Source organism: Prionailurus bengalensis, chromosome B2 (genome assembly GCF_016509475.1).
Source record: "Prionailurus bengalensis isolate Pbe53 chromosome B2, Fcat_Pben_1.1_paternal_pri, whole genome shotgun sequence".
In the NCBI taxonomy this organism is placed as follows: domain Eukaryota; kingdom Metazoa; phylum Chordata; class Mammalia; order Carnivora; family Felidae; genus Prionailurus; species Prionailurus bengalensis.
In genome coordinates, this window is record NC_057349.1 from 74802764 (window position 1) to 74818057 (window position 15294).

The following is a 15294-nucleotide window of genomic DNA, read 5'->3' on the forward strand; positions in this document are numbered from 1 at the left end:
CCCAGAAGGCTGATCTATGGAATCCATAATTCTGATAAGGATTAAATACATGCTGGTTACTACATTCTTAAAAGGTCTCATGACTGCCTGGCTATCTCACCAATAGTTAATATTGAACTGAATGATAGGCACCAGATAAATCTTGTGAAACTAGTTTTACATGCAGAAATTCGAAGAAGACCTTTATGATCTAGTACTTCCTGCACATCCCCTATCCCTTGAGTACTAAGCATATAACCACCGGCTTCATACAGCAATAGCACAGCTCTTTCTGTCCATGGGTCCTGTCCCCATGCTACTCAAATAAACTTACTAAGCTGCACCATAAAACATCTCAAGAATTATTTCTTGACCATTGCATTCAACAGCCCAATATATAACCAATATATTTCCTTTCAATTCTGTCTTTATTATATTATAATCTCTACATGTAAAAATTAACTATAATTTTGAATAAGTAAAAATTTTAAAGGCTTACAAAAATACTCATTAACCAAGTCACAGTTTCTTCCTGGCTCTGAGCACTCGAGTAAGGACTTATATTTTGGCCAACTAACCAAGACTTGCCACTATTAGTAACCAAAACATTCTCATCATTTCAAGATTATTGTTTCAAAAGATACCTCAATTTGGACATGTAGACAGAAAAACAAAAGGGGGCTTGACCAGTACTGCCAAGGCAAACTAGAGCCCCATATGTGCAACACTAACACACAGAAAAGAAAGTTACTTTCTAGTAACTTCCCAGGTATGTGAATGTACTACTTAAAGAAGTCATAAAGCAAAATTTTTTTAAACTATGGGTTGTGACTCACATTTCTTAAAAACTGAAATATGATAAGTACTACTAGTGTGCACTAAACACAGCAAAATATCGTAATATGACATTTTGTTTCCATTACAGTATGTATTAGTTTGCTAAGGTTGCCATAACAAAGTACCAGACTAAGTAACTAAAACAACAGAAATTTATTTTCTCACAGTTCTGAAGGCTGTTAAGTCCAAGATCAAGATGCTGGTAGGGTTGCTTACATTCTGAGACTTTTCTTATTGACTTCTCTCTTTGTATTCACATGGTCTTTCCTTTTCTTATAAGGCTATCAGCCATATTGAATTAAGGTCCACCCTAAAGACCTGATTTTAACTTAATTACCTCGTTAAAGGTATTAACTCCAAATGCAATTGCATTCTGAGACAGTGGATAAATCAATACATGACTCTTGGTAGGGCACAATTCAGCCCACAACATTATGCTTATACATGTATTATATATGTGTACTGTGTCACAATCAAAAAAGTTTTAAAGTATCTTAGAAGACTCTGAATAGGTAATTCAAATGTATTAAATATATTCTAAGCTTAAGGGGCCTAGCCCTAATACTGTCATGGAGTCAGGACTCCTTCAGTCTCCAGATTTCCAGGTCTTCATGAAGCAGTTTAGAACTTAACTGCTCCAGGGATCCTGATAATGCAATTATGAACATTCAGATGAACGTGTAAATACTTTTGCTGATATTCTTACTCAACATTACCTGATAAAAAAAAATAAACTTAGTGCTTTAGATCTAGGGTTTATTAGTATAAAGCTCTAACAGTTATATTTCCATGTGTTTGAGACTATTACTCATTTTTTCTAATGTTTATTTATTTTTGAGAGAGACACAGACAGAATGTGAGTGGGTTAGGGGCAGAGAGAGAGGGAGACACAGAATCCAAAGCAGGCTTCAGGCTCTGAGCTGTCAACACAGAGCCTGACGCGGGGCTTCAACTCACAAGTTATGACATCATGCCCTGAGCCAAAATCGGAGGCTTAACCAACTGAGCCACCCAGGTGCCCCAAGACTATCATTCATTATTATATTGACTTCCCAAGCTACCCAGATCAAACTGCAGAAACTTAAAGCCATAATGTCTCTCCCCTCTGTTTAAACTCAAAGGCCTCAAGTATCTAACAGTTTAGTTGATGGCTAACTTAGATATATTTTTAAGGCCTGAGGGAAAATGCTGAGACTTTAAATTCTCCAAATTCACTTAAGACAACAATAATCCTTTGTTTTAAAATGTACTACTTTATATACATAAAGCTAAAAACAGGTAAAAATTAACATATAAGCCATAAGATATTTTAAATATCATTTTAAGAATACAAACATCCACATTTTACATTTAGGTCCCATGTCTAAGAAAATTTCCTAAACATTTAGGTTGGAAACATTTCCAAATTTGTTCTAACTGTAACGTATTTCATGATTTATTCCGGATATATATACTGTCCAAGTTGGTTGAGTTGGTTCAATAACATAATGAAGTAACAAATCAATCAGTCTTAAGTCTATCACAGTATTTGGTCACCTCAGTTTTGAAAACCATTGGAAATAGTCAAATATTTGTTTTGTCAGAGTAACAGACTATTTCCAAAGCCAGACTCAAGTAAAGGCTGGTTTCACACCACTGGAACTTGTAAATTTCCTGTCTCTGCAATTCACTCCCTCTTCTCCCAATAACTTTAATGACCAAAGCATACCTCTACCTTTCTCTAACAAGCCATGTTCTTTCATACTTCCAAGCCTTCACATGCTTTGAACAGAGTCCTGAGAAGCAAAGAGCTTTCCTTTTTCTTTGTCTTCACAAATATATATTTTAACCTATACCTGGCATTCTGTGAAAGTGTATGAAAGACTGCAAAGGTCATGTCATGTCAGTCAAGCTCAGTTATATGAATTTGAGGGTAAAACAGAAATGTCTCTCTCATAAAGAGAAGATAGGTTTTTGTTTTTACTATAAAATAAAGAAGGAACATAATCTTGTCATAGAAAATTCAAGGGAAGAGGATTAGTACACTAAAAGGAGAATTCTTTATAATTGCTCCAGCTATGAGCTCAGACTTTCTGTACAAAAGTACTATATTAATATTAGGATGTACTAAAAAAACCTACTGTTTTTGAATGTATAATTTAGAAAAAATTAATATTCACTATCTCAAATTTTTTCAGTATGTGATTGAAGAGGCAAGACAGAAATCACATTACAACAGAAATCTAAGTGCACTCACAAAAATCTTTTTCATTGCAATATTCTCTCAACCACAACATTACCTAGTATATACTGTGTTCTGAACAAATATTTTCTACATAAAAAAATAATAAATGAATGAAATTATCACTTTATTTTATAAGGATAGTAACTGAAATTAGTTAAGAAAAGCTCACTTAAAATCTCATAGCTGCTAAATGGAAGAATTGGGGCTTTCGCTTTCTAAATACAATGCCTTAGAACGTTCATTCCATTCCATTCCATTTCTCATACTTGCCCAAAAGCTAGAAGGAAATTATAACACAAAAACAAAACTTCTTAGACTTTCTTCAGTATTTTCTTATACTCCATATCACCAGTCTCAAAAGTCCTCAGGTCAAACTCCTCTTTCTCCTCTTTCTACTCATTCCAGTGTATTTGTTTTTGCGCTCCCCTACACTACCACCGTTGTTTCAAGTGCAGCAAGGTATCAGCTGTGGAGGCATATGGTTATCCACCCACAATACAATGGCATTTGTATCAGTGGGATTCCACATTAAATAATACATCAGTTTCGCATACTGTTGAGGCAACTTCAGAGAACTGTTATAGATAAAAATTTCTGAATGATTTGTCGTGGTATAATTTACATTGAAGAAAAAGAGGAGGTTCAATGTATCTTTCCTTCATAACCATGAGACTTACTTGTCTCTTTTCTCTACAACACATCCAACTAGGTCTTGACATGCCAGGACACAAACATCTACAAATGCACTTGACCAGAAGCTCACTTTTTAGATAGAAAAGTTAATGATGCTGACCAAAACTGACTTTGATACATCACTATCTTAAACTGGATTAAAATGCCTAAAATATTAAAAAGTGGTATCTTTTGGAGATTTACAGGTCACGTACATTATTTAATCTTAAAGACATAGAAACCATGTAAGCACAATTATGGCAGAACTAGCAATTAGTGTTTTCTACCATTGCTAGAGGAATGGTATAAAGTGAACTAATAAATTTAGAAATGAAAAATAAGTGATTTTGTGTGTAGAATTTTACTTTTGAAGAGTTATTTATGAAACACTAGTCACATGAAAATTCCTGAGAAAAAATTTGAAATACAACTCATCAAAACCAGAAGGCATCCTTGAAAATCATAAACATTAAACATTAAATTAGAAAAGTGCACATAACACAAAGACAAGCACCTCAAAAATAGTTTGGGCTGTGTAGAGAAACATACTGAATCTCAGAAGCATGAGGCAGAAGTACTTTCCCAAATACTATGATGAAATACTACCTGGAGTGATGTAATTTGAGTAAAAGCAAATAGTGAGAATCATACATTATTACCAATGAAGAAAGATCTTAATTTCTCTTAAGTTTTCACAAGGTTTTATTTTTTTAACTTGGATCATATCTACTGTTAACCTTGAGTTTACCAAGACTAATCACCCCTTTAAGGTTATCTAGCAAGCAATTAAAACTTCATGGATGGTCAGGCTTAAACCAAATTCCAACTATTCTCCTATATTCCATTATACATTGTATAATGTATAGGCAACTGAGCTTTAGACTTAAATGCAAATTTACTTTCAAAAAACTATAATAAAAAGGACATAAATGTCAAAATAATGTTCAAACGACCACTCTAAAAGCTTCTTGCTTTATAGGAAAGAATATCCAATGGAATAACGACAGTGTCTTCAGCAAATGGTGCTGGGAAAACTGGAGAGCAACATGCAGAAAAATGAACCTGGACCACTTTCTTATACCATACACAAAAACAAACTCAAAATGGATGAAAGACCTGAATGCAAGACAGGGAGCCATCAAAAGCCTAGAGGAAAAGCAGGCAAAAGCTTCTTTGACCTCGGCCGCAGCAACTTCTTACTGAACACATCTCTGCAGGCAAGGGAAACAAAAGCAAAAATGAACTATTGGGACCTCATCAAAATAAAAAGCTTCTGCACAGCGAAGGAAACTAAAAGGTAACTGAAAGAATGGGAGAAGATATTTGCAAAGGACCTATCAGATAGGGTTATCAGATAAGGGGTTAGTATCTAAAATCTATAAAGAACTTATCAAATTCAACACCCAAAACACAAATAACCCAGTGAAGAAATGGGCAAAAGACATGAATAGACTCTTCTCCAAAGAAGACATCCAGATGGCCAACCGACACATGAAAAAATGCTCAACATCACTCATCATCGGGGAAATACAAATCAAAACCACAATGAGATACCCTTACACCTGTCAGAATGGCTAACATTAACAACTCAGGCAACAACAGATGTTGGAGAGGATGTGAAGAAAGAGGATCTCTTTTGCACTGCTGGTGGGAATGCAAACTGGTGCAGCCACTCTGGAAAACAGTATGAAGTTCCACAAAAAATAAAAAATATAACTACGCTACGACCCAGCAATTGCACTGCTAGGTATTTATCTAAGGAATACAGGTATGCTGTTTCGAAGGGGCACATGCACCCCAATGTTTATAGCAGCAGTATCAACAATAGCCAAAGTATGGAAAGAGCCCAAACGTCTATTGATGGATGAATGGATAAAGAAGGTGTGGTATATATACACAATGAGGTATTATTTGGCAATCAAAAAGAATGAAATCTTGCCATCTGCAACTACGTGAATGGAACTAGAGGTATTATGCTAAGCGAATTTGGTCAGAGAAAGACAAAAATCATATGACTTCACTCCTGTGAGGACTTTAAGACACAGAACAGATGAACATAAGGGAAGGGAAGCAAAAATAATATAAAAACAGGGAGGGGGACAAAACGCAAGAGACTCTTAAATATAGAGAACAAACAGAAGGTTGCTGGAGAGGTTGTGGGAGGGGGGGATGAGCTAAATGGGTAAGGGGCATTAAGGAATCTATTCCTGAAATCATTGTTGCATTATATGCTAACTAACTTGGATGTAAATAAATAAATAAATTATAAAAAAAATAAAAATAAAAATAAAAGCTTCTTGATTTAAAAGCTGAGTACTGTTTAAAAGACAAAAGAAATAAAAACATGGTTCATTCATTCATGAAATAGACATTTATTTAAAGCCCACTGGGCAAAATTCTGTACTAAGTATGAATCCTGCCCTATGACAATCAAAATAAAAAAAAAAATACAATGCAGTGAATACAACATGACATGGTACATTTGAATACACAAATGTTAATGATAACAGGACTAAGAGAATTAGGAACATCTTCCCTAGAGAGATTATTAAATCAATTAATGCCATTTTAATTGTAGGAAATTACACATAGACAAAAAGGAGAGTATTAAGAGATACAGCAAACATATTTCAAGTGGAAGACTAAATTGGGGGACTAATGAGATCAATTTGAAGAAGACGGTAAACCTGACAAGACTGATTTTATATTCAACATTACAGGAACTATTATAAATACCTGGATGACAGAAGAAGAACATGAAGAAAACACTAACTGATGTACGTATTGCTCTCATATCTACATGTAGGACAGACTATAATCTGAAAATAAAACCGGTAAAAATCGTTGCAGTTACCCAAAAGCTGCGGTGATAAAGGTCTGTGTGAATGTGGCTGAAGAAGTCTTCACGCAGCCAGATGACAGGCTGGAGTGTTAAAGGGCAAGATCTACTAGCCTAGGTTATCACAAAAATCAATAAGATTTCCCAGGCTACCAGAAAACTTTAAAGCCCAGAGGTCTTCAGTGCAGCGCAGATCAGAACATCCCACAGCCATGGTTTCAATGGTAAGGATACTCTGCTACTTCCATTAGGCAACACACAACTGTCTTAGAACTGAGTAAGAAAAAGTAAAGCTTATTCCATTAATCACCCCAGAGTTGGTGAACTAGATTTTTTTTTTTAATGTTTATTTATTTTTGAAATAGAGTCAGAGCATGAGCCAGGGGAGTGGCAGAGAGAGAGGGAGATACAGAATCTGAAGCAGGCTCCAGCTGGGAGCCGTCAGCACAGAGCCTGATGTGGGGCTCAAACTCATGAACTTGTGAGATCCTGACCTGAGCCAAAGTCGGACTCAAACAAGTGAGCCACCTAGGTGCCCCAGTGAACTAGATTTTATATCCAATTTGATACTATGCAGACAATAAAGTTCAATTACAAATTCAAAAATGTGTTCTTAACACATTATGCTGCACCTTTCAACTTGGTGGAAGATCTTTGTGATATTATTGTTAAGTAAGAGTTAATCTTTATTGGTAAATAGAAGCCAGAAAGATTTTAAGTAAAGGCATAATAATTACTCTTGCTCAGTGATTGCCTATGCCATCTACCCACTCCAAACACTCATTCTTGCCCATGACTTCAGGGAAATTCAAACAGGTTATACCACTTATGTGGTCCTTCTTAAGTAACAACACATTATTTGGTCATAAATTACAGCAAGCAGATACACATGAAAGTAACAAATTATTTTATAACATCAGATTTTACCTTTGTTCTACTGAAAATAGGCCCCAACATGCAGACTAATAAAAAGAAAAATCTAGCAAATAAATTCATTTTGAAGAAAAAAATAAGTAGGAACTATTTAAAATTTCACGATGCTTTATGACCCCAAATACTAAACAACCACGTATTTTTTTAAAAGTTATCTGTCACCACAAAAATCAAAAAGAACTCACACTAGCTATAGTTTATTAAATAGAAGAAATCGCAAATCTTCAAGCCATTAATAATGATCAACAAATTACCAGCAACATGACCAGAAGGTAAGAGTGGGGTCCAGTTCCTAATGAAAAAGAGTATCTACTAAAGAGACAACCAAAATGACTAAACAGATCTCTGTTGACTGATGGCATTTCCCATATCCTAAATAAGGAAATGTCAAAATCACAGTTACACACACACACACACTCACAAACACACACAACAATCTAGAGAGAAATTTAGCTATAAAGTGTGACTGCTTAGTATCTAGATAAGCAAAATTATAAATCAGGTATTTTTCATTTGAGAGAAGTATTAGGTGTTCACTCGACATTACCAGTGAAGAAAAATGAAATGTTAGCGAGATCTGGAAAAGGGTCTGTAATTTACAGTGGATTCTTGTTTTCATAAGAGGTCTTTAAAAAAATGTTTCTAATTTCCATAGGGCCAGATTCAAAAAAATAGGAATGGCTTTACCCACAGCCCCATGTCTAGGACAGGGATTTTGTACCAGGCCATGCAAAGTGTCCAAGGCAGAAGCCACCCACCACGCATTCCCAGCCTCCTAATCGTGTCGCTCCAGAAACCAAGAGGCCTTGACTTCTAGCTTGTTAATGTGATCTGAGGCTCTGGGAACTCATTTCTGTCCAGGATGAACCAGTAGGGCCACTTCTCTCCGAGCAGCGTCCAAGAATTGCCACACTGAGTGAAACCAGTAAGTAGGTGGCACATACAGGCTGAGCTGGCAGCTAACCTATCTTCACAGAAACAGTTCAAGCACTTAGCCTGATACTACTTTCTTCGCCTTGGCTCCTGGAGAAGAGAAGCCGAAAAGTAAACAAGTTACATCTCCTCCGGTCCCAAAAAGGGATGCCGAGGTGCACCAGCACCGCGCGCCCATCACACTGCTGGGCACACAGCCTACTGGGTGGCCCCTCCATTCCGCCCGCAACGAGAGCCGCGTCCGATGAGAGCGGACAGAGGGGTGAGGCCGCGTTGGGGGAAACCCCCGGAGGGCCGGTCCCAGACCCAAGGCGACCACTGGCCCGCCAGGTGGGCCGGAGGACTCACCTTGTTGAGGTGGGGGTCCCGCGTCAAGGCGTAGCCGCGCTGGTGGGTGTGGCGGCGGCGGGGGGCTGCAGGCTCCATGGCTGGCGTGCGGGTGGGCGGCGGGGTCGGGCGGCGGCGCGCGGCGCGCGGCGCAGGCAGCGATGCTGCTGAGACGCCGGCGCTGAGTGCGGCGGCGGCGGCGGCCCCGCTGGGAAAGAGCCGGCAGCCGGGGGCGGGCGTGGGTGGCGAGAGGGGGTGGACGCGGCGGGAGGAGCCCGCGAGAAGCCGGTGTCCCCAGCCGGGCAGCCTGCGAGAATCGCTGAGTCATGGCAGGAGATCAGCCGAGCCGGCGAGTGAGGAGGAGGAGGAAGAGCGAGGCTCTCGCGGCTCCCAAGGGGCGGCGGCCGCAGGAGTCGCTCCCTTCCATGCACTGGGCCCCACTCACCACTGGGTTGATGATCACAAGTGTCCTAGCCCGTCTCTGCGTGGGGCGTGCCTCCGTTGTGCACGGAACGCTTTTACCCCCGAGACCCATGCTAGTAGCAAGGTCACGTTCCCCCCGCCCGCCCCAGGGGCTTTGCGGGTACCGTAGCCCCGGGGCCCTCAGCGGGAGCCGCAAGGATACCCGGGAGGTGAGAAATGGGGAGGTTCAGGCGGAAAACAGCGGCTGTAGGACCGAGGGATGGGAGCACTCAGGAAATGGACCAAGGGGTTTGCAGAAGACCTCGACTGAGACTCTCTCTTCCCATTAGGCGCTTCGAAGCTCTCTATCCAGGGTCCCGATGCCGGCCACGCCCAGGAGCCAGACAGAACTAACCTTGACCCAGAAAGCAGAGGCCTGAGTAGAACTGGGAGGAAGTGTGGGCCTGTGGAGCTCTAGATTATACATGGGAATTTTACCTTAATATAATTGCAAGCCAACGTGTGTTACACTGCAGATAGTTATGGCCCACTGAACAGTCCCATTTATCTTGTATATAATTTTGTGAGAGTTCTAGAAGCCAGGATGTTTATGAACCTCTTTGAATTCATATTCAAAGATTGGATAACTCAATCTTCAAGGGCTTCAGTTTCTACTTTGGTGAAAGCAGAGGGTCATAATAAATGATCTTCCAGCACTGGAATTCTGTTGTTATTGTTATTTCTACTTGAAGTTTCCAGGAATGGAGGAGCAGTCAGATCAAAGCCAAAAGGGGTGTGTGATACACAAAAACCACGAAAGATGTCGGTGCCCCAGTTTCTTTTCCAGGTAAGCAGGATCAATAGTTTCTACCTGATTCATTTCTAACTAATGGTAGTACAAAAGACAGCATTAGGGATTGATTATGGGTTGATTTTGTATATCCATAAACTAGACACACATCTAATAATTTCTTACGTTACCTTATCAGAAAGATTGTTATAGTAATTGTTTTTTAGCTATGCTTATATCCAGAAGCTTCTTGGGCCTATTCTTTGAATTACCTAGAATCTGTCGTTTTAAGGGAGAACATTTTATTAATGGGGAACATTTTACTGGCATCATAGAGTTCTTTAAAAAAAAAACTCCTTGCATTTAAATAACAGTTCTCACTGTGAATGCTACAATCCATAAATAATTAACCCTAACTACAATACCTGAGAAGAAGGTATACTTTACAAAACTCACTCCCAGGGAGTTAACTGAGACATGTCACAATTAGAGTACTTTATCAGAGACGGAAATAGTTTAATAACAGGCCTCGGAAGCAAACTTAGATGCTGAAGAAACAAAAATGTCAGTACAACTGAACGTTGTTATTATGCCCCTCTTATAGAAGTTTAGCCTGTCTATTCCTGTTTCTGTGATGTATTACATACTGATAGGAAAGCTGACATAAATATAGGGAGGAGCCCAAAGTATATGGGCTCTACCCCCAAGCCCTCATTAAAGGGAGTACAAGATCCTGGCAGTGCAGGTAAAGAGAAGTAAACATATGGGAGATGTGAATTTAAGAGAAATAGTTCAGTCATCTTGAATGATAACAGTAGGAGGCCTAAGTGGGGGAGCCACTTTGTATATTCATGTGCAGTTCCAAGAGTACTGGAAGGAACTCTTTTTCCATGTAAATGTTATCCAGAACATTAAATTTCAGTCCTGTTTGTTTGTAAAGTTAGGTTTTAATATAAAAACAAAATCTCAGGAAACAAAAAACTCATTTTAATTTCCCTTGTAAGAAACTACAATTGTGCAATCTGCACATAATTGGTAATGTTAAAAATGGTTATGATTCACAAACTAAGGGATTAGAACCTGTAAATTTCTGTTGCACAGGTGAGTATACTATCAAATAAAAATCAAATTTTTCTTGCCAAATTTAATGTACAATGAACTCTAGTCATTAAAATCATTAAAATATGATTATAGTATTCTGATTTAATGTCATTGAGATGAAGTACAGAAAATTTAGGAAATATCTAATGGTACATAGAGCATTTCAAGTGTTTTACTTTCATAGTAAACTTAAAAGTACATAAATTTCCCGGAAGGAGGGATTAGTCTATATCATCGGTGTATATTTGCAAAACATTTCAACAGTACAACACTAGAACTTTCAAAATGGGACATTGGAAATGTTTTACTTTCATGAGAAGAAAATATCATCTAATTTTTTTTAATGTTTATTTATTTTTGAGAGACAGAGCACGAGCAGGAGAAGGGCAGAGAGAGGGAGACAGAATCCAAAGCAGGCTCCAGGCTCTGAGCTGTCAGCACAGAGCCTGGCATAGGGCTCAAACTCAGATCATGACCTGAGCCGAAGTCAGATGCTTAACTGACTGAGCCACCCGGGCGCCCTGAGAAAAAATACCATCTAAAACAAAGATGTAGCTATATGATATGAGTAAATAATCCTTATTTCTTTATACAAAAAGCATGTTACTACTATGTAAAATAAGTTCTGATTTTTTAGTTGAAAATCTCAACATGCCTGATTCTTGGTGTGTTTCTGCATGAAGGAAAGACCTTTGATCTTTTGGGGTTCTTAGAATTCAGTGTTCAGTGTATTAGGGAGGAGAAAGTCCACCAGAGTAAGTGACCCTAAAAATTCAGAATTTAATGTAGGCAGCTGCATCCTTGGGATAGCCAGCCCTAGGACTGTGAAGCATACAACTGGAATGAGTGCTAGTGTGGAGGAGGCTAAGCTCTCCTACCTTAGGTTTTCAGCTGGGATTCTTTAACAAGAGGACATTAAGAAAAGAAAAAGTTTACTAATCCCTGCAGTGCACATCACACGGAAGAAACTTGAAACAAAGAGTAACTCAAAACAGCTTCTTTTTTTTTTTTTCAACGTTTATTTATTTTGGGGACAGAGAGAGACAGAGCATGAACGGGGGAGGGGCAGAGAGAGAGGGATACACAGAATCGGAAACAGGCTCCAGGCTCCGAGCCATCAGCCCAGAGCCCGACACGGGGCTCGAACTCACGGACCGCGAGATCGTGACCTGGCTGAAGTCGGACGCTTAACCGACTGCGCCACCCAGGCACCCCAAAACAGCTTCTTAAAACCACTGTCTATATAGTATCTTCAACAAAGACCAATACATTTATAGAGAAATGATAGCACAAAGGAAAACAGTTTTAGGCTTTCAAGGGTGGCAAACTGGAAGGGTAAATATATGGGAAGAAACTTAACAGTAAGGTTTGTTGCCAATTCCTCTTCTCAAAGATTCAGATTTTGGAGTGACATATCCTGGTTTCCTTCATTAGGTTTTATACCTGGCTCTAAGGAATCCCTGATGAACAAAAAACTCAAAGTTATTGGTATTTAAGTATCCTGGTTATAGGTGAAATGAGTGCATGAGCCATTTCTTTAGAATGTTTTAGGGACGCCTGGGTGGCTCAGTCAGTTAAGCATCAGACTATGGCTCAGGTCAGGATCTCACAATTCATGCATAGGGCTCTGTGCTGATAGCCTGGAGCCTGGATCCTGCTTCGGATTCTGTCTCCCTCGCTCTCTGCTCCTCCCCCACTTGCATGCAAGTGTTCTCTCTCTCTCTCTCTCTCTCTCTCTCTCTCTCTCTCTTTTTCTCAAAAATAAACAAACATTAAGGAAAAAAAAAGAACTGGGGCACCTGGGTGGCTCAGTCAGTTAAGCATCTTACTGAGGCTCAGGTCATGATCTCGTAGTCTGTCCGTGAGTTTGAGCCCTACGTCAGGCTCTGTGCTGACAGCTCAAGAACCTGGAGCCTGCTTCAGATTCTGTGTCTCCCTCTCTTTTTTAAAAAGAAAGAAAGAAAGAAAAATAATGTTTTAAAGAGATGTACCCTTATTCTATTCTTTAAGCAAAAGTTTGTGCAAAAACCCCATTCTCTAAAGGATTCTACAGAATGCCTGGAGCTCTATAGAGTTGTGTTGTTGTTGTTGTTGTTGTTTTTTCCCCCTGAAGAAAGCAATGTTACTCTTTAACAGTCAAAAGCATTATTCCTATTAGGGATAAGGTAATACCACCTCATTCTTACTATGTATTACAATCATTTATATGGATATAAATATAAAAATACAGGCACTGCATGGTGACTAATTTTGGAATAAATCCATAGACTAAGTCACAGCATGTATAAATCATTTATATCTTAACTGCTTACTTATACCTGAACAAATTTTCATTAAGCACATTATTAATTTTCTAATTATATAATCTGGTTGCAGTATTTTATTTTGCTGAAGCACATTTGAAAAAGTCAGCTCCTTCATCTGTTTTAATACTAGTATATTCTGGATCTTGTTATGCAGTGCATGTATAGAAACTTAAAAGAGCATATATTTCCCACAAGGAGACATTTAGTCTCTATCATTGGTGTGTATTTACCAAACATTTTAATGCTACAAACATTAGCAGTTTCGGGGCGCCTGGGTGGCGCAGTCGGTTAAGCGTCCGACTTCAGCCAGGTCACGATCTCACTGTCCGTGAGTTCGAGCCCCGCGTCGGGCTCTGGGCTGATGGCTCAGAGCCTGGAGCCTGTTTCCGATTCTGTGTATCCCTCTTTCTCTGCCCCTCCCCCGTTCATGCTCTGTCTCTCTCTGTCCCAAAAATAAATAAACGTTGAAAAAAAAAAAAATTAAAAAAAACAAAAAAAACAAAAAAACAAAACATTAGCAGTTTCAAGATGGGGCACCTGAAAAGGTTTCTACTCTGCTACAATGATACAGGTGTAACTTTACACAAGACATCTTAGTAATGTTAAATCAACTGCAGGTAAGAGTTGTGAAAAACAATAAAGAAGCTAAGTTAAAATGGAGTCTGGAGGCAATGAAGGGGGAGTTCTCAGGATCACTCCTGGCAACTTAGCATACCTCAGGGAGAAGAAGGATGATTCTCCTTGCCCAGCAACAACCTAGCCAATGAGAAGCCCTCACTCTCCCTCAAATTCTCCCTCTCCTCCAATGAACTCTTGTTCAAAGCAGCCCCTCCCCACTCCCTTCTTTCCTCTATACAAGGAAACTCTTTTTCCTTCCTTCTTGGGACTTGCCTATGGTTTGCCATGATTGCAGTCCTAAATTGCAATTCCTCTGCTATTCCTAAATAAATTCATTTTTGCTGGATAAATAACTGGCTGGTTTTTTTCCTTTAATTTTTTTAGTGGATGTTTTGTTTTTAAGGTTGACAAAGTTTTATCAATGAATTGCTTCATATCCATCATTTCCTGGTGACATGAACTGTGCATCATGCCTTCCTAGGTTTTTAAAGTTACATTGGTTGGATTTACTGATGTTTTTAGCTTTTGACAATAAGAGAACCAACCATTATTAGAAACCGAAGGGTGGTAATCTCCATGGCACTAAGAATAGAAATATCTGTTAGCCTCTGCTAGGACTCCGTGGCATGGAAGCACACAGGGGAAGTGAGTACAGTGATGCCTGCCAGCTTCTGCTGTGTGGTAGAGCAGTATATAAAAGACAAAGCTCTGTCCTGAGAAAATCCTCCCCAAATAACAACATTAAAAGGAATACCTTTCTTCACCTCTGCTCTATCAAGGGCTTTACATTTATGCTATCCAATTCCAGGTTCATCCTGTAAATCTGGTAAGAGCCCAGAAACGTTAAACAAGGCATAGCCATATTCACAATTAATGTGACAGGCATAACTGGCACACGTGGGTAAATACATTTGATACGTGAACTTCTGATACCTGCAAAGTCTTCTGCCCACCCATGCTCAGTATCTCCATGGTGAGAAGGGGTGCAGACATCGACGGTACTGCCATGTGAGAAGCAGGAACGAAAGTGGCGCCTGTGAGCTGCATCCCCTCTAGAAGGCACGAGTATCATGGGTCTAGGCCAGTAGTTTTCAATCTTTATCCCATATTAGAATCATCTGGAGAGCTTTAAAAAACACTCTTGCCTAGGCCAAGAGTTCTTGATTTAATTGGTCTCAGTTGTAACTTTAGCACCAGGACTTTTTGCCCCAAGCTCCCTCGATGATTCTAATTCGCAAAGTTGAGAACCACTGGTCTAAAATAATGGTTCTCAAATTTTTTGCATGCATCACAGTCAGTTGGAGGGTTTGTTAAAATAAAGAACCTTTTGATT

General features: G+C 39.2%; 1 protein-coding gene and 1 pseudogene across 1 annotated transcript in view; both read right to left on the reverse strand.

Annotated features, from left to right (window-relative positions):
• Positions 1-9219, reverse strand: part of ME1 (malic enzyme 1) — a 189572-nt gene extending 180353 nt beyond the window's left edge. Inside the window, exon 1 of the mRNA XM_043593012.1 lies at positions 8766-9219. Within this exon, the coding sequence (XP_043448947.1) occupies positions 8766-8843 (78 nt within the window). The 5' untranslated portion in view covers positions 8844-9219. The remainder of the gene's footprint in view (positions 1-8765) is intronic.
• A 273-nt stretch (positions 9220-9492) lies between these two features.
• On the reverse strand, positions 9493-15033 carry LOC122490496 (annotated as a pseudogene).
• Between the last annotated feature and the right edge of the window lie 261 nt (positions 15034-15294).